The sequence below is a fragment of the Schistocerca serialis genome, chromosome 4 (assembly GCF_023864345.2).
Source record: "Schistocerca serialis cubense isolate TAMUIC-IGC-003099 chromosome 4, iqSchSeri2.2, whole genome shotgun sequence".
NCBI lineage: Eukaryota > Metazoa > Arthropoda > Insecta > Orthoptera > Acrididae > Schistocerca > Schistocerca serialis.
The window spans coordinates 285,720,997-285,748,030 of record NC_064641.1 but is presented as its reverse complement, the minus strand read 5'-3'; the positions used below and the strand labels follow the sequence as shown (position 1 = coordinate 285,748,030).

At 37.3% G+C, this 27,034-nt stretch overlaps 1 protein-coding gene across 1 annotated transcript in view; it reads left to right on the top strand.

Annotated features, from left to right (window-relative positions):
* Positions 1–27,034, top strand: part of LOC126473883 (protein RRP5 homolog) — a 182,881-nt gene that overhangs the window by 114,042 nt on the left and 41,805 nt on the right. Inside the window, exons 14-18 of the mRNA XM_050101221.1 lie at positions 1,973–2,174; positions 11,909–12,028; positions 12,362–12,557; positions 21,333–22,029; positions 22,868–23,071. Coding sequence (XP_049957178.1) covers positions 1,973–2,174; positions 11,909–12,028; positions 12,362–12,557; positions 21,333–22,029; positions 22,868–23,071 — 1,419 coding nt within the window. The remainder of the gene's footprint in view (positions 1–1,972; positions 2,175–11,908; positions 12,029–12,361; positions 12,558–21,332; positions 22,030–22,867; positions 23,072–27,034) is intronic.

Genomic DNA, 27,034 nt, shown 5'->3' with positions numbered 1-27,034 from the left:
ACAGTTATAATTTCTTTATTCATGAACCAATTTTCTTAGGACTACTTTTGTTAGAAACAACACTTCTTGGGGTTTTGTTTAACATCATTTTTCACCCCCACATAAAGTCTAGCATTCTCTAAAAAAATTTTGAAATGAACTGGTATGTACGATACTGCTGCTCGTAACATGTTAAGTGGACCATTGGCTAACACATTAGATATTACTACTTCCAATTCATCTTAGTTCTGTAGTTTATCTTGTATAAATCCTCCTCAGCCCACAACCAGCAAAAAAACATTGTAAGGCATTAAATCAGGGCTGTGGGTAGGTCATTCATGTGTACCATGTCTGCCAATCCAATGACATGGGAAATGATCATGCAGCCATTCGCAGACATCATTTGCAAAATGTGCAGGTGTTCCATTCTGCGTGAAGTGAAGCTGTGAGTTGTTCCCTTGTGAAATTACTGGCCAGACACGATCTTGCAACATTTCCAGGTATCTTTTGCCATTCATTGTGTTCCTTAGAAAGAACAGATCAACAGCTTTGTGTAACTTATCACACCACACTGTTACCTTCGGACACCCCTGTCCTTTTTCAACACATTCAGATCGGTTTTTATCTGTCCAATAATGGCAGTTATGTCTGTTTACTAATACTCCAATGTGGAAAACTGCATCATTGGTCCACAGAATGTTCTCAAAAAATTCAGGCCAATCATCATTCCAACAAAAGAATTTTTCTCCAAATTCCATTCTTCTGTCACAGTCATCAGGAAACAATTGCTGCACATAATATGGCTTCCACAGTGTAAAAGTGATATCCTTCTTAAGAACCATTGCAGCTACATAATGTGAAAGACCACTTTCAGGAGATTCTTAGGGCTCCTTGTGAACATTTCACGAACTCTGGTGTCCATGAAGTTGATCTTTCTGATCTTATTGCATCAGCAACACTCCATGTTGTTAGTAATTTGGAATGGTAATTTTTAACTGTTTTTGCATCTAGCATTGCATGGCTCCCTCATTCAGCGCTCCACCAACTTCGTACTCGCACCACAGATCCCCAGACCTCATAACGAGCTGCCATTTTGGCCCGTTGTTCCAAACTCAACAGAGGCGGTATTTTCCAACTGAAACAAAAGAAAAATGGTGTTGAAGCCAACACCGAGGAGTGCTGATTCAACAAAAGTAGTTCTAAGAAAATTGGTTCGTAAATAAATAAATTAAAACTTTAAAAAAATAGGGAGAGACTTATCAGACATCCTGTACACAATCATTAATTCATGTGAAAAAAGCTGTTTTCAAACAACTATCTCATTTAAAGTAATATTGTGCTCTCTGTGTGCTATGCTTTATAACTGCCTGGATTTCTTCATTCAGCTGAAATATGACGACTGACACATTTTGTATAACTTTTTGAAAATTTGGTAAAAAGTGCCAAAATTTGAAATTCATAAGTTCACTAATAGTATTCATCAATACCAGTGATGTCACAAACACTGCAATTGCATTTGCTGTGTTAGTAAAAGATTGTGACATCTTTAGTGGCCCTTGTACAGTGACACTTATCTCTGTCACAAGAAAATATCTTACCTACACTCCTCGACTAAAAATAAACACCTGTAAGAATAACATTTACCAACAAACTTTGACGGTTGTAAAGAACCTCTTTATGTCCTTATAACTGTTGAAGTTTGTTATATATCACAAACAGAGACAGATGTGGGCAAGAAAAAACAGCACTACACCAGTACAAAAGCAAGAAGAAAAAGATAAATTGAGAATATTATTATAAGTAGGGCAGGCATTTCATTCTTCAGAAAAATTGCATTGCTGAGGATAGTGTCTACAACAGATGTCAAAATATTAATTTTTAACTTTGCGTGCTTGTCCTTTCTTGTATTATTGTCTCATGATGCAGCTGCTTGCCTTACTATCATTGTGGACGTAATTGTGCAGCAGTTAATTATGTTTTGTCTACTTTTAAGGATGGTGTGCTGTTATTGGCTAGCTATTTGCATGACAAGCAGCGAATATTACACCATCTGAGTGAGAAGAATGAGCCACTAGCACATCTAAAACCTGGTATGGTTGTTGAAGGTTGTGTCTCATCAGTTTCAAGCTTGGGTGCTGTTTTGCAACTTACGTCAGGTGTTCGAGCTGTTGTTGAATCTCATCATTATAATCCAGGTAATGTGATGCAGAAAGCATTTTAATTTTGTGTGGCTGAAGGGGAGGTGAAATAGTTTTAATTTAGTGAATTAACTGTCATTAATATGGATAACTTTTTATGTTTGAAAAACATAAAACTGCTGCTTAGTTATTATTGAAATTGTGGATTTGAGTTTAGTTTGATATATCATATTCCAACTAGCATTCAGAGGTATTTTTAATCTGTCAAGGGGTACCTATTTGGCAATAGTGTTAGATGTTAAGTGTGACTTTGGAAAGCTTTTGGGGTAGCTAGTTGCCACAGCATGATGAATTTGTGAGATTTCAGTATGTTAACATTTAACAACAGTAGCAACTCCAGAAAGTGTGCAACTGAATGAGTGTTCATCAGAGACAAGGGTATTGTCTGAAGTGCACCAGGGAAGTGTGATAGGACCACTGTTATTCTCTATGTACATCAGTGATCTGATGGATGGGCGGAGCAGAAGTATGTTGCTGTTTGCTGATAACATTTTGGTGTACAGGAAGCTGTTGTGGTTGAGTGAGTGTTGTAGGATGCAATATGACTTAGAAAATATTTCTAGCTAGTGTGTGGAAAGGCAACTTGCTCTGAATATAGAAATATATCTGGGTAGAAAAAAACAACCCTGTAACGTTTGAATACAGCTTTAGTAGTGTGCAAAAAAAAAAAAAAAAAAGTATATAAGAAGGGTAGAAGAATGGACCCGCAAAATTACAGACCAATATCCTTAACATTGATATGCTGCAGAATTCTTGAACATATTTTGAGTTCAAATATAAGAAGAGTTCTGTGAGAGTGAAAAGCTTATGTCTGGGAATCAATACATTTTTAGAAAGCATTAGTGGCTTAGACAGTAAGAATTTCCTTTTCTGTTGTGGTAAGCAGTCTGAAGGTGTTATAGTGGATACATGCCAGTTTTGAATCTGTACAATCACTGTTTCATTATGCCACAGTGAAAGTGTAATTTTAACAAAAATATGAAAAGCCATTTTCCTACTGTCACTGGTAATGGAGAGTCTGTAGAACGTATGTTGTACTATCTCTGAAAGTATTATACTCATATGCACACAGTTTCTTTTGGTTCTGTTGCATGAATATCGTGGACATTGTGGAAGGTTTGACAATGTGGTAAAGTTCTGTTTCTGTTAAATTTTGTTAATACAATTTGTCTCCCCTTTATTTCCATCAATTGTCCCAGGCTTGTTTCTAAGCTTTTTTAAAATGTTTGCTTTTGCATTTCATATGGGCTTCCTATATAAGTTTGTGACAAAATCGTTAGTATTCCAATGTTGGAAATGTTGCTGCCACTTGTGATTCTATCTCTGAAAGTAATATACTCATATGCACACAGTTTCTTTTGGTTCTGTTGCATGAATATCATTTGTTCTCTCTCTGCTTTTGTGTATGTATCAGCTAAAAACTGTTGAAATTGAAGTGTTACACATGGTTTTCGGTATTTTCTACTGCTTTTGTGTATGTATCAGCTAAAAACTGTTGAAATTGAAGTGTTGCACATGGTTTTCGGTATTTTCTACTGCAAGCACGATCCGTTTCCCTGCTGATATGGGTGCCACCTTTTCCTTACAAGTACCTTGTGGTCACCATTCTTGAAGTTACTTGCTGTAGTGGACCGGCTATACAGTGCTGTCACTTTTTCACCTTCTGCAGTGGACAGGTGATGAGAGTGAGGTGATATTCAAGGTACTAAAATGACAGTCACTTTTCACAATAACTCTTCTGAATTATAATAGCATTTTTCCACTGTACAATTTTGTTTATAGTTGTGGGTGATAAATAATGGCTCATAATTTGTAGCTCACAGTAGATCATAACACGTATGCTGTATTCATTTGACATTACAGAATGACAGTTCTCGTCTATAACCTTCAACTGTTCTTGTGTTGACATTGTTGTCTGCACCATTTGCTCTGCGACTTCCAAGGCACCGCAAGACTGTGACGCCAAAGCATAGGCAGGCCTCCTAATCAAGTGGAGACACTGACTCACTGTCGCACTTTGTCAATGTTCTGAATTTTATGCCAAATCTGTACATATGGCAAACCAGAGCAGGCACAGTGGGATGTTCCACACTTAGCAGCTGCCTAAACATCATTTCAGGTTTTCATGAACATCTTTCGACAGCCTAAGGGGTTAGAAATGGAACATGTTATTCCATAGAAGTGACATGTTATAACACAAAATAAATGATGGAAATAGGGTATGTGATTGTATCCCTTGTCGTCTCTGATCATTATGCGATACACGTAAAATTCCATCAATGTTACTTTTCTGTTCATTCCTACACTTGTATTTTGGATTACTTTTTTCGAATTGAAATAGAAATCATTTCTCCTCTTACAAAAATTAATGGATATTGAAGTGCATTGTGAGAAAGATGTGTTTCCGCAGACTGTCATCATTACAACGGCAAATTTATTGACTTGAGAGTCTGATGTTCATTCAGTCGACAATGTTTGATAAAAGTAGCAACGATCCCACTCAATAATAAACTTGCCTTTTAATGGAAAACGCAGGCTTGAATTGATTTCATTCACTGCTCACTGAAGTATCACCAAATGATGTCATTTGAAAGTGAGCATTGTAAACTGAAATATTTTGTGGAAAATGCTTTGATTCTGGAGTTTATCTAGTCATGTAATGTAATTATTCTGGTGGAGGCACTTCCAATGATGCTAATCAAATTTTTCTATTCATGCAGTGCATTCTATATTGAATTTCTTGGCAGTGCAGAACTGACACACATGATCTGTTGTGCCAGTGACAAGTTTATGTGTGTTGTAGTCTTAACAGTATCATAAAGGAATGTTTCACCTTCCAAACAGTAATATCTACTTTTTAATTGTTTTTCACAAATGTCACTCTATTGTCTTTCACAGACTTCACTGACTGCAACACTGCTTAATTAATTTTGTTACATGGTTTCTTCAGCAGTTTCTCTGTCTGCCTGCTATGTGTCTCTACTTCCATTTTGTTTTCAACTATTAAGTTTCCTCTCTCTTTATTCATTCTCTTCTGTTGTTAAGGTAAATGTGCATCTTGCTCCACATTTGTTTCTTCTCCTCATTTTTCTTTGTGCTTGCTTCTTTTCAATTCACCACTGGCAAGATCTCCTCTTCTTTCATATGTTGGCGTTCTTTTAAGTGTTAACATACTTAACACACTAATATTAACATAAACAATTCACTTTTGCTTAGAATTATTTCACTTTCTATCACACTTTCTCTTTTTCTTGATTTGCTCTAGTTGATTTCCAAAAGTATCCTCACACACCCTTCTAAGTTGGAATATATCCTCACCACAAGAGGATAACAGAACATTTGAGACCATTATTATACATCATGGAACTTAACATACGGGATGAGAAGGAAAGACGGATTGTTGGGGACTGCATCGGACGAGATTTGAAAATGTGAGGGCTTAAAGGTGGAAGACAGGGTAAAATGCAGACAGGTATTACTGCTTAAACATCATGCCTGAGTTAACGTAAATTAAGGCCAGATGGATGGTAAGAACCAAGGACGTGTTGTAGTGCTAGTTCCCACCTGTGGAATTGTGAGCAACTGGTGTCTGGGAGAAGAATCCAGATTGTGCATCTGGTGAATATCATCCGATGCAGTCCCCAACAATCAGTCTTTCCTTCTCGTCCATACAGTAAGTATACCCCTACCCGCGTCTACCCATGACCCGCGGTTCTGGATGACTTTCCCAAAATCAACCACTATTCTTAGACTTCTCTAGTCCTTTTCCTTCACCCCTCTTCCTTCCCCTTCAACCCTTCTGCCTGAAGAAGGAACCACTCACTCCGAAAACCTGCCAATTACAACTGTCTATTATGTGTGTGTTCTGCCAGCGCTTGATGAGTAGATTTTGTATCTATCCTAATAATGTGGAACATTATAGAACATTCTTGAACCTTCTGGATGATTCTATAACATTTTGGATTATTCTACAACAATCATGAATATTCTAGAAGGAGTTCTCTGACATTTGATTCTAAGCTGTTTCACTGATTTCACATAAGGAGTCTACTGTGATGCTCTCTTTTAACAGCCATATCTTCGAACCCAAATCATGCAGTTCCAAACCAAAACCATATTGGATAACCCTGATAGGGCTCCAGGGGTGAACTGTGGAATTATAGCAGCGTACATGGACAAACAACACGTACAATTATTGACAAAAATAATTAATTTTTGAAAATATAATGTAATTAGGTAGATAAAAAATCTCGTCAAATGGCGGCAGGGAACACACATATCGAAGGTATTATGTATGCAAGCTTTTGGAGTCAGTGGCTCTTTCTCTTTGCAGAAGGGTTGAAAGGGAAGGAAGAGGGGTGGAGGAAAAGGACTAGTGAGGTTTAGAAAAAGGTTTAGAGTGTGGAAAAGTTACTTTGAACCCAGGGTCAGAGGAGCCTTACCAGATGGGATGAGAAGGAAAGACTGACTGTTGGGGACTGCATGGGACGAGATTTGAAAATTTGAGAGCTTAAGGGTCGAAGGTAGGTTAATATGGAAGGTAGAGATTACTGCTAAAACATCGTGCATCAGTTGAAAAGAATGAAAAACTAAGTTCAGTGTATGTGATAAAGGTGGGAGGGCAAAAAAATTGACAGATAAGGAAATGAAAAATGTAGAAAACTATAAAACGGATTGAAGAACGGAATAGCTACTATGAAGAAATGGTGGGACTGAAGAAGTTAATGTAAGTTAATGTCTGGTGGGTGGCGAGAGCCAACGACATGTTTTAGTGTCAGTTACCACCTGCGGAGTTCTGAGAAACTGGTGCCTAGGGGAAGAATCCAGATTTCACATGTGGTGAAACAGACACCAAGGTCATGACTGTCATGTTGTAGGGCACGCTCTGCAACAGGATATTGTGTGTTGCCAGTATACACCCTCTGCCTATGCCCATTAGTCATAATTAATAACTTGGTGGTAGTCTTGCTGATGTAAAAGGCCAAACAGCGTTTACATAATATCTGATATATAATGTATCATTTCACAGGTGGCTCTCCATTTGCAGTCTATGTTTTGCCAGTTACAGGGCTGGTATAGGTGGTGGTAGGAGGGTCAAAGGGCAAGTTTTGCAGTGGGGATGGTCACAGGGGTATGAGCGACAGGATAGGGGATGGATGCAAAAGGAGTAAGGTTTCATAAGATATTGTGGAGGTTGGGAGGACAACAAAAAACTGTTCTAGGTTTGGTGAGCAAAATCTCAGACAGAATGGAATTTATTTCAGGGGATGATTTTAGGAAGCCATGGCCTTGTCAAAGTAGCTGGTTCAAGACCAGGATAAGATTGAGTGACAAATTGTGTACTCCTAAGTTATTTTTTTGGAGAGATCAGCAGTACCAGGATTAGATGTGATGGCCCAGGAAACCTGTTTTGAACTGGGCTTATTGTGTAATTATGTCCAGTGAAGGCTGATGTGAGAATGGTAGTGTGTTGCTGTAGAGTGTCTGCATTTGAACAAATAAGTTTGCCTCAAATTCCTAGGCTATATGAGAGAGAATGTTTCACATGGAAAGGATGGCAATTGTCAGAAGGTAAGTACTGTTGTTAGTAAATTTAATGTGAACAGGAGTGTGTAGCTGGCATTTGGTGAGGATGAGATCAACATCATGGAAAGTGGCATGGGATTCGGAATAGGATCATGTGAAATTTTATTAGGAGAGTATATTTAGAGATTCCAGGAGTTAATAGGTCAGCCCCACCATGAGTCTCCATACGGCAAAAATGTCATCAATGTATCTGAACCAGATCATTGGCTGTAGGCTTATGGATCTCAGGAAAGCATACTCCTAGTGAACCATGAAAAGGTTGGTATAGGAAAGGACCACCCTGGTCCAGTCTCTGCCTTCCTGGTTCAGTATCAGCATTTTTTCACAGCAGCTTCAGTGAAACTTCAATTTTACATTCTCCGATTTTATGTTTTTCGCAATTCTGCACCATAAATTTGCAGCCCCTCTGCAAAACCTTAAGGTCAGTGTTAAAAATTCCCTGTTTTTATGTTTCTTTCTATTAAGATTTACTCAAGTCTATGGTCTTACTAGACGTCTGCTTGACTTCATCCCATTTTCTTTCTATTGATATTTGGTGTGATTAAATGAGTTTTAAGTGGCACCAAAGACAGACGGTTCATACTGTGGGTGATGACAGAGTTAAGGGAATATTTTAGGCCGTTGCAGAGAGGGGAAAAGTGAGAGAGGAAATGCTGACGTAATCCACTATCAGTGTTGCCAACACAGCATGCAGTGTTTAACTTCACTGCAGAATGATGATACATTAAGTATATTTCACAGTACTTTTTGCAAGAACTGATATAATCATAACTCGGTGGCGCCGTGAAGGTGACCAGGAACAAGGCTATTGACTTGTCGGTTGCTATAGCATCAAGTTGATGTTTATGTATGTGTTAATGATGGGGGAATCTCAGTTGCAACAAGAACTCTGTAGAGGAATATGTTTGTGGTTGTACAGTTTACGAAATGTTCATGACAGGGAAGAGTATGAATGTTATTGCTCATCATTTCACTTTCAGATTTAGCTATCCTATTAGGTTCCTGCCTAACCACACACTCAGAAATCGGCACATATTCAGAAATAAACAGCGAAGTGTTTGTGAGAAGGAACAGTGTGAATTTTATTGCTGCTCGTTTAACTTGCAGGAATGTAAGCTGTCCTCTTAGATTTCTGTCGAACCACACACTCGGGAATTGCCACACATTTGGAAATAAACAGGCAAATATTTATTTCATCCTGTATTCTCTAACCAGACAGAAATGTTTAACAACATTGAACATTGCAGAACATGTTTTATTACAATCATAATGAGCACAATAACAACACTAAGTTGGGGGGGGGGGGGGGGGGGGGGTGGCACTCAGCAAGTTGCGAACCTATAACCTCTTAATCAGCTAACATGATGTTTTCTATTTGTGCTACAGGTTTTGCATCTGAATTTAATATTGTGCATAGTTATCATAAACTCTTTTGAAGCCTGACATTATTGATGCTTTATTAATTGACATTAAATGATAAGTGTGACATATTTGTAATGTATTTTCAATCTGCCATTGTTTTGAAATGACATACTGCACAAATATGTCACAACTACTAAGGAAATGAATAATCTAAATGCACACAGTTCACACAGGGGTCCTTCACAAGTGCTTGCAAAAGTTGATAGTCAAAAGCCCACTAGGGACGTCACAACTGCAAAAAGTGTGAAGCTGCATCAACACTGCCACTGGAAACATCTTTCTGTTAGAAACATTATTTCCTGCAGTGTATCACATCTGTTTAACTTTGTTTCTTGTCTCTGTTTCTATCCACCCTGATAGTAAACATTTCTCAGTGTATTCACATCGTCTGCAATGCCATATGTTGCATTGTTTTCGTATTTTCTGCCACATCGCGTCCAGAGACAAGGAAATGTAATATGTGCTGCTGCATCATTAATACTTGAAGGTTCACACAAACACAGTGAAAGATGTTGCCATTCTTTCATTATTTGCTTATCATTACTTGTGACGTGAAGGCCATAAGCATCTCTCAGTGTTTTGTAATTTTACAGAATGAGGTTGTGTTTATCAAAGAATTTTGTAATTGGTTTTAAAACTATGATATTATTTTGATTGAGAGTTTGTATAGTGGTTGGTTATGGTTGGTAAAATCAGATTAGTTGTTGTAAGAAATAGAGTTGTTGCTTTGCATATAGTCGTCATCCTTGGTGAGCAAAAACATAATGTAGAACAACTGGTGGGAAAAATTTGCTACATACGGGAACTGAATATGGAAGTCAGCTGTAGTTCCCATAATTTTACTAGAGTATCATCTAATGATTTTGAATTTATGGCATCACCATTTCTTGGAAAGACATAGAAATTTCAGGAAAACAATTACAACCAGAAATGCTGTTAGTCTTCGTTTTTTGTCAACGGGATATTTATTCCAGAGCCTTGACTATTTATTTTACATTTTGAAGCAAGCTATGACAAACAAACTTATTTTGTTTTCTACGCAGTCTTTCTCAGTAGTCTACCAAGCATGACAGCAGTTTCCTGCAGTGTATATTGTTTTATTGTTGTTCTTGTGCTGCTTGCTTCATATATTCAACAAACAGCCATCGGGCTGGTACAACAATAACAACTCAGCAGTCTGATGCCTTGGCCACTGCAAATTTATTTATTTTTTGATTTTTTTTGGTGAAAAACTTAATAAAGCAAGAGAAAACAAAACACCTAACAACTCTATACAACAGATGACACAATGTGACGCATAAACATACACTTGTGCAGTGGTGATATGGGGTAGCTGGCCTGAAACGTTGTTTTCTTTGGTCTATACTGACACTGGTATGGATAGATGTTTCCATGTTTCGAAAGATATTTCCAAACGGCATCCACATCAGGCAGATGGAAACAGGTTTCGAAAACGTGTTTCCAGCTCAGTGTGTATGCGGCTTGAAATCTACTCAACCCAATTAAACTGCCATTGGCTGCGGAAGGAAAAGACGCACCACCACATATCAGTTTCCAATGCATATCACCATACTTCACAGTTTTTGGTTTAATTGGCCATGTTCATAAATTTTCACTTTTTCTGGGTAAACACAAACAAAACGTGTCTCAAGAACACATGTTTTGACATATAATTTGTGGTCATAGCATGTTGGAAAATAGTGCGGTTATTTGTGGTCGTAGCATGTTGGAAAATAACTCGGTTACCTTGTAACCAGATACCAATTTCAATGTTTTGACGAGTTTTTTTTTTAAGAACTGATGAAATTCATTGCCACAGATTATTGTATAAGCATAGTATTGTACGTTTAATTTCCTTCACTTATACAGATTTTATAAAATTGGTGAGGATTATCGTTTTTAATCATATATGCCATTTACATATGTTTTTGTTTGTATTTTGGTTGTTTTAACTTTTTCCTCAATTCTGCATTTTCCTCAGTTTTATGGTTTTTAAGTCTAGACTCCACAATAACATAAAATAGGGGTCTACTGTATTCCTTTCTTCACTCCATTTTATAGTTTCCTATATCTTTCATTTTATAACCTATTTTTTGCCTCCCACCTTTATCACATATAGCACACTTAGCTTTTTGCTCTTATTAACTTGTACACAATGTTTTAGCAGTAATCTATGTCTTGTGTATTACTCTATCTTCCACATCTAAGCTCTCAGTTTTTCAAATCCCATTCGATGCAGTCCCCAACAATCAGTCTTTCTTTCTCATCCAGTCTGGTAAGTCACCTCTGACCCAGGGTTGAGCATGACTTTTCTGGACTCTCCCCTTTTTCCTAAACCTCACCAGTCCTTTTCCTTCAGCCCTCTTCCTTCCCCTTCAACCCTTCTGCCAGAAGAAGGAGCCACTGACTCCGAAAGCATGCATACGTAATACCTTTTAGTTGTGTGTTCTGCCTCCACTTGGTGTGTAGTTTTTTATCCATACACTTACTTTTATTGTATATATTGATTTGCAGTTCAGCTGGAGTGATAATTATTGTCCAGATCTGAAACAGTGGAAGTGTGTTGTGTACATCCATCCCTAAACCTTAAAATGTTGGCACTTGTATTTAAATGAAGTACAATCTGCACCCATGCAGTATGGTTTCGAGAAAACTGTTTTTAATGCATTATATTGTGTGGAACTTTAAATATTTTTACTTCATATATATTTCTTTTTTTGCAGATATCAAAATAGAAGTTGGTGCAAAAGTAACAGGTAAAGTTATCATGGTTGATGTTGGGCACAATTGTGTTGATGTAACTCTTCGCCCTGATGTGCTAGATAGGATTGGCACCAACCAAGGTAAGCTGTCTGTTGATTACTGTTTGTATGGTTCTTTATCTTCTAAATCCATTCCTTGTCATGTATTATTTCTGTCGATTTTTACAAATGCTGTAATTTTATATTTCCCTGTGCAACTTTGTATGCAAATACTAGAGCTCAAAAATGTTCTTAAAATCTGCTATTAGTAATACAATGTGAACACAAAATTGCATTTTTTTAAAAGTTAATTACATACTCTGAATATTTTGTACAGTTCATGTTTTTCTGATATTCCTGCAATAGAATATATACATTATGTTAAGTATATAAGAAGTGTTCTTTGGAATTATAATCAGATAATTGGTCCTTTAGATCTTTCAGAGTTAGAGGCTGGACTCAGTGTACGTGCTGAGACATTATTAGTGAAACCAGAATGTGTCATTGTGAGCTTGCGTGGAGTTGGCTTGTACAATCTTGCATCAGTCCCCACCAGACGACATATCAATGATATACTTCCTTTTACACTTCTCTTTAGCCTGGGAAAAGTGTCAAAAGTTGTCCTGCAACTGTAAGTATTTTTAAGAACTTTTACTGAAGTGGTTATATATTATGATACTATGTATTATGTTATTGCTGGATGCCATGTGCTACTTTTTGGCTTTTATTTCTTTGCTGGGAGGAGTTTACAAATAACTGATGTGAAACTGGAACATACTGCAAACCAGTAAAAAATTCTCCTACTGAAGCACAAAAAGCGAATTTGCTCCTTTTTAAAGACTCTGAATAGTGAGGTACTGGCTGCCTCATTATATCTTCCTCAACACCTATAAAAATTTTCCCAAAAATTTTGGCATGCAAACACATTTGCATAAGTTCCCTTAAAACACACAAGTTCCCTTAACTGTAACTCACTCACGCCCACTAGTCCATCGTCGTAAGTCGCTTGCACTCATCTGCTCCCACTTGCCCATTCTCACTCACTCATTCACTCAGCCCAACTCAACATCGTTATTTCTTTAAATCTTTATAACTGTCCCTGTCTCCTCTCTCGTAGCCACAGTCTCCTTCATTCAGTCCTACTACTGCTGTCTGCTGTCACTGTCTTCCTCATGCTCTATCTTACTACTACTATCTTATTCATTCCTTTCTGCTACTGCTGTTTTTTCTCACTGTTACTATCTCTCACTTCCTTGTTATCATTGTCATAGACTCTGCCTCTCATTGTCACTGGTTTCAATTTCTCCTTCTCTTTATTCCTCTCCCACTAACACTGTTCCTTAACTCTTTCTTAGCACTGTTCTGTCACTGCTAACGATATTCCTCTGCCACATTGTCTCTCTTTTTCTCTCACACTACCATTGTCTTCTCTCTTTCTATATCACAACCGCTGTCTACTGTATTCCAGTTTTTATTACTTTTCCATCTCTTTCCCACTGCTACTGTCATCTTACCTCTTAGCAAAAAAGAATGTGAACATGTTGCTATGCCTAAATTTTTGGGAAAAAATTTGAAGGTGCTGATGAGGAACATAGGAGCTGGTGCTCCACTTTTCAATCAGTCTTTTATAGAGAAGCAAAGTCTCCTTTTTTGTGCTTCGATAGGAGCATTTTTCCACTGGTTCTCTTCTTTTCCCTGCTGCAGTAAGTAATGCCACTTGTATGAAAAGAACTTGACAGCTGTGTAAAATTTTGATAGTTTACTTATGTTGAATTCAAATAACACAACTAATTTTCAATATTGTTCAAGATCAGGATTGCTGTGCATAGCCATCTTGGAATCTGCAGCTTGGTTTTGGTCCCTCAAAACCATGTTTTTGGGGTGTTCATCAATAATGGGTAAAGATTTTTTGGAAATTGGAAGATGGAACTTCTAGATAAATGCCTAGAAATAGAAATGTACCTTTAAAATTTGAGCAATTTGCTGCAGTTAGTTATTTAGATATCAGCTACTGGTGGCAAAAAAATGGTGATAAACACCTTTTTTGGATTTTCTGAGGAGCTGCCCATGAACTAAATGGTGCCTCCATAACCCCTTAAGACACCCCATAGATATCATCCAATGGTCCCTAGCCCAAGGGCTACCAAAAACACGTGAAACTGCCTTTCTGTCACCAATAGAACTCGAGGTATGAGCCTCAGAAAAATGCTGCTTTGTGTACAGCATTTTGGAACATATTGATAGTGTGTCCTGTCACGTGCATACTACCGATGACACACACATTTAAATGCTTAAAGGGAACTGTGAACCCTCTGATTAGTGGCAGTAAAGTGTTTTTGAACCTGTGTTAATGCTGGAATATTTGGTTCCATGTCCTATTAGCTGCTGGTACCCACAACATCGATGTATTTTAGAAACTACTTATAGTAGCTATCAGACTACTTTTCCAAATGTGTAAGCTAATTCCAAGAATTCACCTACACAATGTCTTGTGGATCCTAACACAGTTATGAATATTGTTTTGGTTCACTGGGTGCTGAAAAAGTTCTGTTATATCTTAAGTGATTAGTAATTCTTTTTGGGCTAGCACTGTAATTAAATGGTAGTTAAGAAACCATCTAAAGTGAAACAATAAGTAACTCTGTTTCTGATTATGAAATAAAAGTAGTCAGAGATGTTCAAAAAATATTATATTTTATTGTGTTGTATTTAGAATGGGATGATTCATATTCGTTATAGGTAATCATAAATGTATCCTGTGGTAGTCAAGTCAATGAAGGAACTTTAGGGGGGAAAATTTGTGTAGTCGCAAATATTTGTGCCGTGGTAGGGAAGATTGTCATGATCAACATACTGAAAATCCCAATCTGTGAGAGGTGAGCATTGGGGTGGTGTGGCATTTAACCCTGTGACTGCTGTGGATGTGTTAACTCGTCATGTCTCGCCATTCCCCTGGCACGTCCGACATGTTTAAGCACAGCAGTTGGGTCTTCCCTGCAACGCTAAGGTCGTGTTGATGTGTACTGTGCCACCGGCATTTCACTGCTAGGGACGAGTTTGGGCTCGCAGAGTCACAGCTACCTGAGTGCAATGGACACGTAAACGTGCAGAGCTGTCTTTCCACCCTGCTCTTCCAGTAGCTCTTCAGTGGTCTGACTGTATAGTTTGAGAGTGTGTATATGTTTGTTGCTATGTTTCTTCTTTGCAGAATTGACTTTGCTTCCCGTGTTTACGCCAGTTTTCATGTTTTGTATGGGAGAAATGTCACGTCGTCGTGGTTGCAGAGATAAAGAGATCCTGGATATGTTCGCTAGGAGCAACAGTGAGTGTGAATTATCTGAGTTTGCTGGCGGTGATGAGTCTTCAACAGAATCTCAAAGCTGTAGTCCTCAGTCCTTTACATCAGAGGGGAGAGCAAGAATTACAGTAAGCAGTTCCTCTGAATCTGAGGAATCAGAAAGTGACAGTGAAATGGTTCAAAAAAGAGTGTGCTTAAGTGGCACGTTTGACTTGAAAAAAAAAAAACGATTTCTAACTGCTAAGCTGTTACTTTCATGACTCAAGTTCAGGACACAAATGGCAGCTGGATACTGACCCAAACATTCTTTCATTTTTTGTGATATTTATGTCTGAAGAACTGTTGCAATTTATTGCAGATAAAATAAATCGCTTTTACTTTCTAATAGTGCAAGTGAACTGGTTATTGGTCCAGAGATGATACACTTTTGAACATACCAGTTTTCAGCAAAATTATGTCCCAAGACCGTTTTTGTGTACTTCTGAGAAAGCTACACTTCAATGATATCTCTGCAAGTACTGGAGGCAACAGTGTATTTAAAATTAGGATGATTGTTGACAAAGTTCTTAAGACATTTCGTAATTCATTTTGTCCACACGACAAGCTTTGTATAGATGAAAGTCTCATGCTGTTCAAAGGACAATCATCTTTTAAGCAATTTATTGCAACCAAGCAAAGTAGATTCGGAATAAAGACATTTGTACTACATGACTGTCACAGTGGGTATATTTTGGATTTTATTGTATATACAGGTACAACAACGGAAATTTGGTTCCACAATTTAGGGAAAAGTGACAATGCAGTGGCAACTCTTATGGGACCGTATTCGGAACAGAATCATATTCTATATGTCGATAATTGGTGCCCCAGCCCGGACCTGTTCCTCTGGCTTCAAAACGATGGAACAGCCGCATGTGGCACTGTTCGTAAGAATAGATGCAACATGCCAAAACTGCAGAAGAAATTAAAATGAGGAGAAACTGAGTTTAAGTTCACTGACAAGATCCTTGCTATCAAATGGTGCGACAAGAGAGAGGTGTGCATGTTGACAACAAGTCACACAACACAAATGGTTGAAACAGAGAAGACTGACAGAAATACTGGCAAAAAAATAAAGAAACCACAATGTATTTTAGATTACAATTTGAGTATGGGTGCAGTTGACCATTGTGACATTTAACTGAGCTCAGTGGGATCAGTGCGAAGACTGTGAAATGGTACAAGAAATATTTTTTTCAAATTCTGAATTTATGCATTCTAAATGCTAATGCTCTGCACTGGTCGGTAACAGGGCGAAAAATGGCACTAGCAGAGTTTCACCTCTCTCTCGTGAGGGAGATTGTAAAAAAATATGCTACAGAACGGAAAAATGCCGGTAGGGGAAGGTGCTGTAATGACAAGAATCCTCTGTGATTCATGGAGAGACATGAGCATTACTAATCATTGGGAATTAAATCTGAGAAAATTTATTGACACTTCTGAATGAATTAGTAAAAAAGGCAAAAAATGTAAAAAAAAAAAAATAATAAATAAATAAATCTATATTTAACTTTGCCAGTGCCGGTCCAAAGCTCATATTGAAAAGAACTTTGGGAAATAGATGCAACAAGTGTAAAATTATTCAAACAGTGCATGACTTCTTCGTATGTAGCAGTTTGCTGGCAAATAAATGTACTTGGTGATTGAGATCACGCAATATCTGTACTGTGGTAAATGTAATAACGCCAAGTACATTGCACCAGTATAGCAAAACCCATATATTAATCTGTGTACGATGCATTTAAATTATTAACACATAACATACTTAGTAGTACAAATATAAATTACATTCCACCTACTTGTATAAAATCTGTTTCCCATATCTGATTTCAAACGCCTTTGATCAACAAGGAATAACATGCCAAAGTTAAAAAACTCTGTTCTCAGTGCAATTTTTCTTGCTTCTTTGCTGCTGTTGTTCACCAACATCAGAAATTAAACTCACTTTTCTGGGGAGGGTGGGGGGCTTAAAATTGTTTGTTCGAATAAGACTGGTTTTGAAGCATTAATAGAAAACGATATTTGTAAAAGAAGTATCGAATATACTCTGCTTTCATCTTTTCATAAAAATCGACATCTTTTCAACTAATTTGTAGATTGTTGGAAAATAGTAGAGGAATAAAAATTTTTATTCCGCATCTTTGTGCTATCAGTCTATTGCACTCTAAATTTCATTTTCATTGTGTGTTCACTCTACTAGATATGCGAATCCAAAGGTTACATTGTTTACAGGCCTGATTTTTGCACCCAACTTTCATTCCAATTAAACTGCTTGGAATGTTTTACAGAACATAGTTTTTTAGCAAAATCAGATCGAAAATACCGCATTTTTACTTTTTACAAAATCTTCAATTTTGTGCTTACTTTATTCAGTACTGGAAAGTGCTAGTCAAATGAAACTTTATATTTGAGAACCTTGTGATGTTAGGTTAGTACATGCCAAGTTTCACATTTGTCATAACATTAGTCCAGGAGATGCAAGAAGCCAAACTTAGTACATGCCAAGTTTCACATTTGTCATAACATTAGTCCAGGAGATGCAAGAAGCCAAACTTCGAAATTTTTTCGGGCACGTATTTTTTTGGCCGATTTTACCTACAATTTTCTGGCTCAATATGGCTTGTAAAATTCTTTTCATTGTTGTTCTGAAGAGAGTGCGTAAAGTTGTACATGATGGCCATATTTCATTTCTTTACAAGAACTATTGCCCGAGATATTACAGCTCAAAGTTGCCAAAAATTCACACTGGCTCTGCACAACTCATAATCAGTCCACAACTATTCAGCACAGATCAGGCCGCTCCAGTCACGGCAGTGGCTCCGAGGGATAGGCACTTAGCGCAGGTAGCCGGATTATGCTGCAGGCCACGGTGCCTCAGCGCAGCAAGCAGATGGTGCTCCTCCAGCAGTCAAAGGGTCAAAGGTCACTTTTTTATGTTTTTCTTGAATAACGCAAAAACTCTGCTTCCTTTAAAAATGTTTCCCAGTAAAAAATTAAACGACATCAAATTTACTTCAAAAAAGAGCCTTCTCATTTTTTCTCTACAACTAATAATTTGTGGATTGCAGAGGGCAGAAAAATCACAAATTATTAAAACTAGTGTTTTAATGGTATAAAACTGGTTCAGAGCTCACTAAGAAATAACAGAAAATCTACATTATTAGTTATAAATCAAACAGTGGAAAATCCAGGATAGAATGTGACAATATTATGAAAAGGAAAGTTGCCACACACCATATAACGCAGGTGCTGATCCGCATATAGGCACAACTAAAAGACTGTCACAAATATAGCTTTCAGCCAGTAAGGCCTTCATCAAAAATGATGACACACACATGCACGCATGACTGCCATCTCAGGTAACTGGCGGTGTGTTTTTTTCTGACGAAGGCATTACTAGAATGAGATTTTCATTCTGCAGTGGAGTGTGCGCTGATATGAATTTTCCTCAGTCCGGCACACAGTTTTAATCTGCCAGGAAGTTTCGAAGGCATTACTGGCCGAAAGCTTTATTTGTGAAAGTCTTTTTGTTGTGCCTATCTGCGACTCAGCTTCTCTGCTACTTGATGAGTGGCAACTTTCCGTTTCATAATATTGTTAGTAATTATAAAATAACATCTTATCTCGAATGAGTAGATTTCCAAAATCAAAAGTTGCATCATCATTGTCATCATCTTGCAGATTGAGTAATGGTGCACCATTCATACACATACTGTGGCACATGCTATGGAACATTTAATACCAATTTTTCAGTATCAGCATTGCCCCCACATCCAGTAGAACATCTGCAAAAGTTATTTTTGAGTATAGCTTTGGGTGCTACTGGGTCTTCTGTTGTCATGGGTAGAGCAATCCATCCTCCCCTCAGCTCCATCCCCACTCGGTTTGTGGCGGGGGGTTATTGAGCCATTGTTGTATCTATAAATAAGTAACCAAACACCTGCAAGTAACAAGAAATGGTTTTTAAAAAGCATTTGTATAAAACAGAAAATTAATACACCTGTAAATAAACTCTAAAAGAGTGCTTCTGTGGGGGTCCAGTGGTTGACAGCAGTGAGGTGAGATCTGGATTTGGTTTTGTTGATGCTTTTAATAATGGAGCATACAGGAGTTAATTCAGATCTCACTGATGTTCAGGCACTTGGTGAATTTCCAGAAAAATTTTCTCGCCAGGCTGTACAACCTTCTCTGCCAGTGTTGAGGAGTTAGTGAAGTTGTCAGATATTGTCTTCCTTTGTGTAGGAACTTTACTGAACAGCTTAACCATTCCTCCTTTGCTTTCATCCTCAGGTTCTGAGCCTACAAAGAACTCTGTAAAGCAGTCCTCGTGGTATCTTGCATGTTCAATGTGTATATCCCCAACAGAGAGATACATCTTCAGATGATGTCTCCCCATTCATCCTTCCTCTCTTCTGCACAAACTGTAATTACATGATTGTAATTGAAGGATCAAACACTTTGAAACTTTTGCCAACATATTTGGATTTTTTTCTTCTGTTTATCAAAAATTCATCAGCAATAGCTTCTGCACAAATCAGACAGCTAGTTTTAAAATCAAATTTCCATTCAGATGATTTGCAAATGTTTGATGCCAGCTGATGTTGAAGGCCATTCCTCTGGAACAGCCTCTCTTAGAAATCTTTTAATTGACTTAGCTCTAGTGCACGCTTTTCTGTAAGATGCATGAACAACACAGCATCTTCTGTTTCTGACACGATCAGCTATCCAATCTTTTCTCAAATAACTGCCATTTATCAAGCCACGTATTCCTTTCTCACTAGCATTGCATAGGTCACTGACAATACCATTCTCACAGATTAAACATGTCTCAGCCCTTGTTTATAGGAACTCTCTTAATCGCAGCAAATAAGTTCTCACTTAATAAACTGAAAGTCTCTCCACTATTTAAACATGGGCACAGTGAAATTGGTAAACAGTTTTTGATGTTGCTGAGTAACAGTCGTACTATAATTTTTAAATGAACACACTGCCATTTCACTGATTTGTCGTTTATTTGATTACGACCCAGGTTTCAGCCTTTTATGCCATTTTCAAGTGACTGAGTGACTCAGTCACTTGAATTGAAAATGACGCAAAAGGCCAAAACCTGGGTTGTAATTAAATAAACGACAATGCATTCAAATGGCAGTGTGCTCATTTTAAAAACAGTGAAGTTATTTTGTGTATTGACATGTGAGAATTGAACAGAGAATGCTGTGGAGGGTACAGTCAATTATTTTGCATGTAAAGTGAAGAGCGAGCATTTCTTATGCTGCGGAACTGACCTTTCCCCAAGGAAACAACAACATTCGTATAGAATGACTAACAATCGATTACCCTACAAGCAGCGCAAGGTGGTGTGTGGAGTTTTATGTGGATTCTCTTTGTATGTGTAGTTTTATTAACTAATATCTGTATTCTGTTTGGTGTTAACACATTTTGTGGAAAATAAGTGCATCCTTGAAATGTCTGCACACAATGTATTTTTTAGAAAATAATCACTCCCAAGGTGTGTTTGTGCACTGTGTCACCAGTGACTTACAAGTTGTGCTGCAGCTGGGTTGGTACAGTTGTGAAACAGCATGTAATTGTTTCCTATGACTTAGTGGTGTAGAGAGAGCGGGAACACACTTGAATTTTCCCCTCCTTTTCGCCCTTTTATGGTCTTCATTGACAAGACTGTAGTGAAAAAATGCTTGTTTGTGAAGATTTCAATATTCTTTGTTTATCAGTACACAGTTACAGTAGAACAGCTTTCATTGTGAAATAAAGCGATGATTTACAGTAAAATTCTTGAATTTCAGCACTACTATTAAAGATGAAGGACATTAAATTGAGATAGCGTTATTTTGAGGGACTTTTTAATAAAATGGTTTTCATTTTGTCAAAAACTTTAGGTGGATACTTTTTTGCTGTAAGATGTGTCGAACGTGAACTTTTAATGGTGACTGAAAGTTTTTTACATTAGCTATTTTTCAGTTATCTCTAATTTTGGATTGTTCTTAGTTGTACATAAGTTATTTGTTGAGTTTTAAATAAAATGTATTTTCATACATTTTTGTTTTCTAGTGTTGAAAATGATCTCATCATTGCCCTGCCAAAAACTTATGTAACAAAGCCACAACTTCTGAAAAAAACAAATATGTTATACCATGACATGCTGGTGGCTAAAAATTCTGGTACTGAAAATAAATCTGAAATTGTATCAGTGGACATTATGGAAGGGTCTGATGTTGAGAAGAAACAACTTCTGATAGAAGACGTTGGAATTAAAAAGGAATTGGAGAACAGTGGATTTGATGCAGGTGTCACCGATATTAACAGTGACAAAAGGCAAAAAAACAGAAAGAGGAAAATTTCAGAGACAGAACAGCAGTGCAGTCTCCTTGACAGTCATGGAAATAAAAGCCTAGCAACACCGAGTAAGGCGAAGGAAGCCACTACTAAGAAAAACAATGAGACTTCTCCTCCCAAAAGAAAATTACACGTGCCTCACAGCAGTTTTAAGGAGGAAACTGATAGTGAGTGTGTCCATCCTGATGAATCTCATCTTCAAGACTCAGTCAGTGGTTGTCCAGAGTTTCCACTGTCCCCAAAGAAGAAATTAAAAGATTCCTCTTTTCACACAGATTATACTGAAACTGAAGTAAAACCCTTGGGCTCAGGCACTAAATTTATTTGGAATGCTGATCCATCCATGTTACCAGCTGTAAGAGTTGTTCAGGCACAGAATGAGAGTTCCAGTGATGAGGGTGATGACCAAGAAGTGAGTAACGCTACTTCAAGTCTGTAGAATTGTGCTTTATATACTGCTTTCTTGATGAACCACAATTGCTTATTTACAAATTCCTTATTTTCTTAACAATATGTATAGGATATATGGTGAGCCAAATGCATGTAGATTTAATTCAGCCAAGTTAGTACATTTTATACTTAAGCAGAAAATGTGGAATGAGTTACTTGCACTGTAGCCACTTCATTCATTATTCCAGGGATTGCAGCAGCATCTGTTCTAAGTTCAGACATGCTTTTAACCTGAAATCAACATCAGAAAAAATAAGATGGCAGAAATTTACAAATTAGGTTTTATTGTTAAATAATATTAATTATAATACAAGCAGAAACGATATGTGGAAGATAAGAAGCACATTATTTCAGCTGTAAAACTGAAAGTAGTGATGCCTCTTAATTTTGGATAATTTTACATATTATATCTACACATCTTTTGAGCTGAATAGAAGGCTGGAATCAACTAACAGCACCAATTGCACTTCCGTTCTTGATCATTATGACTGGTTTTCACTGCCAAGACTAATTTCCAGTGATTATGAGTCTGTTGTTTGCTCCTGTGATAGACTCATAACCACTTGAAAATGGCCTTGGTGTCTGAAACCATACATGGTGATCGAAAATAAAAGTGCAACTGTTGCCATTATTTGATTCCAAGTAATTACTACATTTGCAGAAGCTGCAGCATCATGTTGCACATGCTGGACAAGAAAAATGAGTAGATGGTTTTACCTTCTAATTAATCATATCATAGAGTTATTGAATATTCTAAATATCTCATTACCATTGGTCCTCTGTAATATTTTGCTGTTCAGGTTAGTAGTAAAAAGCGGAAAAAATTGTCAGCAGCTGAACGACGTGAGCTAGCTCGTCAGGAAGAGGAGAAACTACGAGAAGCAGAAAGACGTCTTGCTGATTCGCAACTTGTACCACAGTCTGCAGATGACTTTGATCGTCTTGTTCTAGCTTCACCCAACAGCTCCATGTGCTGGATCAAATACATGGCATTCCATTTACAGGTAATACATGGTTTTTATACATCCAGTCATTATACACACATATTACTGCTGGTAGTCTGGTTTTCGGTTATAGTCTTCCTGTAATATCCTCTGTAAGTCCATTCCTTTTTCCTTCATTTTAGCTTAGTTGATAAACCAGTCAGTCAGTCAGTAGTTAGTTACTTGTCCCAGACAACACATTCATGATAAACATATTGATCTGGAATGTAGAAGTGCAGCAAATGTTGAAGTTGCTCTACAGATTTGTAATTGACTGCTTATTTATATTTTTCAGAATTATGGAACTGTTAACGATAAACAGCGTACTCAGTGTTTGAAAATGCCTTTGCTCTCTGCCAAACATTTTATTTCTGTGGCTCAATGGCTTAGTGGGCAACTGCTAAATCAAAGGCCAGGGATTTGATCCCTAATAGGTCGTAGAATTTTTTATCACTTTTATGGGTTGTGGGAGTAATTTTTTTAAGTGGAGAATGCCAAGGTGTTGCATGGTTTGGAAACACATTAAACTCTAAATCCCATACAACTTGGTGCACAAATTGGTTTAAAGGTCAGAGGAAATCAAGGACGTAGCACCTACATTAGGACCATACTGAGTTAAACAGTGTGGTGTTCAAACAACCTTTGAGTTGATATGAGCTTTTCATTTACTGACTGAGTCTTACAGTTGTGCATTTCATCCTTTTTTGTGCCATCGATAGAGTACATTGAAGATCACTTCTTCCTTCTAATAATTTATTCATAACAGTCATTTTTGCTTATATAATGAGCTACCACACAATATTGTACCATGTGATACCAAAGAATTAAAAAATGCAAAATGTCTTAAATTACTGATTTCAATGTCTTTGAAGTGGCTAATTATGCTTACAGCAAATGAACTAAAATGTTTTAGCAGGTGTACTGTATGTTTCCCACATTAGGTATTCATCAATATGCACTCCAAAAACTTTGAACTTTTTCATTATTCCTTGTTGCTCCAGTACACTAACAGAAGTGTGGTGGTATTGATTGTGCAAAACTGGATGAGATTTGAAAGCTAACTCATTTTTGCAAAACCGAACAACTTTAACAAAATGTTGATGCTTTGTTACTTACCTTGACATCAGTATTGTTATATACAAAAAGGACTAATTTTGTTGCCTATTTCAAATAAAATACTAGAACAAGGACAGTAGTGGATCCATAACAGAGCACTGTGAAATCTCCATTATAACTTCTCCCTCTTAATGTCCTGTGGTATTCCCCTTAACTATTTGAAGTGAATTTTGTTACTTTGTGTATCCTGTTTTTTGAATAGCAATTGAACCTTGCATGTGCTAAACTACACATTCCATGGAAGTGAATAAAATGATAAGATTACCAGAATCAAATGATTTTGGTAAGTCACATATAATTCTAACTGGCAATACTTTCTCATTTAAAAATGTTATAATGTGCTCACTGAATGTGCTAGTTGTCTTGCAGAGCAATTGCTTTGAAATTAAAATTGAAATTTTCTATTTATTTCTTCATTGCAGTCATCGGTAGCAACCATTGATTGAGATACTCACAAAAAATTTTGTATTATGATGTGAGATGAGATTAACTGGTGAAATCTGTGGAGTCATACTCCCTCTTTTTGTATCTAGTACTCCATACACCACCCTTGGTACACAACTCATCATCAAACAAAATTAATGTAGATTGTGCATAGAAATTTATTTCTTCATTGCAGTCATCGGTGGCAACTCTTGATTGAGATACTCACAAAAAATTGTGCATAGAAATAGAACACATTTAGAAATAACACAGAATTCTCTCAGTATGTTTGCAGAAGGATGGTAGTTAAAATCTCTATCCAGTCATCCAGTTTCATGTGATTTTTTCCCCCTAAATTGCTTAATGCAAACACTGGGATGGCCTCTTTGAAAAGGACAAAACCAAGGTTCCTCCCCAACCTTCCCAAATCAACATCTACACTCTGGAAACTACCGTGAAGTGTATGGCAGAGGGTAGATCCCATTGTATCTGTTATTAGGGTTTCTTCTCATTCCATTCATGTGTGGAGTGTGGGAAGAATAATTGTTTAAATGCCTCTGTGCATACTGTAGTTATTCTAATCTTACCCTCATGATTCTTATGTGAGCAGCTTGTAGGTGGTTGTAGTGTGTTCCTAGAGTCACCATGTGAAGTTGGTTCTTGAAACTTTGGTAATAGAATTTCTCAGGATAGTTTATGCCTTCTTCAAGAGTCTGCCACTTCAGTTCCTTTCGTATATCTGTGACACTCTCCCATGGATTCAACAAATCTGTGACCATTCTTGCTGCCCTTCTCTGTATACATTCAATATCCCCTGCTAGTCCTATTTGGTATGGGTTGCACACACTTGAGCAGTATTCTGGGACGGGTCGCATGAGTGATTTGTAAACAATCTTCTGTGTAGACTGATTGCACTTCCCCAGTATTCTACCAATAAACCAATATCTACCACCTGCTTAACCCATGACTGAACCTATGTTGTCATTCTATTTCATATCCCTACGAAGTGTTCCATCCAAGTATTTGTATGAGTTGTCTGATTCCAACAGTGACTAAGTGAATATTATAGTCTTAGGATACAACTTTTTTTTAAGTGCATGGTTTTACATTTCTCAACACTGAGAGCAAGTTGCTAATCTTTGCACCATTTTGAAGTCTTGTCAAGATCTTACTGAACATTTATGCAGCTTCTTCATTGCAGATGGTCTTCATTGCAGATAACTGCATCATCTGCAAAAAGCCTGACGTTACTATTAATATTCTGTGCCACACTTCCCAGTGGTACACCCAAAGTTACTTCTACATCTGACAGTGACTCTCTATCCAAGAAAACATGCTGTGTTCTCCATACTAAAAAATCCTCAATCCAGTCACAGATTTCTTTTGATACCTCATGTGGTCATACTTTCCATAATAAGTGTAAGTGTGGTACTCAGTCAAATGTTTTTCAGAAATCAAGAAATACTGCACCTACCCGATTCCCTTGATACAAAGCTTTCAGTATGTCATGTGAGAATAGTACAACTCCAGTTTTACATGATCCATGTTTTTGGAATCCATGCTGGTTGGCATTGAGGAAGTCATTCCGTTCGAAATAGTTCGAAATACCTCAGAATATATTCTAAGATTTTACAACAAATTGATGACAAGGATATTGGATGGTAGTTTTGTGGGTCACTCCTACTACCCTTCTTGTAGACGGGTGTGACCTGTGCTTTCCTCCAATTATTGGGCATAATTTTTTGTTTTAGGGATCTATGATAGACTATAGTTAAAATAGGGACTAACTCAGCTGCAAATTCAGTATAGAATCTGACAGGAATTCCATCAGGCCCTGGAGCTTTTTTCAGTTTTAACGATTTTAGCTGTTTCTCAACACCACTGGCACTAATACTTATTTCAGTCTTCTTTTCGGTGGCATGAAGATGAAAGTGGGGTAATTCTCCTTGGTTTTCCTTTGTAAAGGAACATTTTAAAATGGAGCATTTCAGCTTTTGCTTTGCTGCCATCAATTTCGGTTGCTTTCCCCTTTGCTAGGAACTGGACACTAACTTTGATGTCACCAACAGTTTTTACATATGACAAGAATTACTTTAATTTTGTTAAAGATTATTTGAAAATATTCTGCTGTGGCAATCACTGAAGGATTCACACATCTCTTGTGACAGTGAAACACATTTCATTCTGCTTCTCTTTATCTATAGCCCTGCGCTTTGTTTTACACCGATTGTGCAGTAATCTCTGTTTCGTGGTAGATTTTAATTTCTTGTCTATTGTAACACCACCTCCATTTCCCATTTGCATATCCTTTCAATATACACTTAAATTTTCCCCAAAAATGTCACTGCTACCAATTTCAGATTTCAACCAGCTCTCTGTACCTAGTATTATGCCCTCACCTATGGGAGGCATTTCTTTTGACCTTAACACTGATACTTCTGGGTT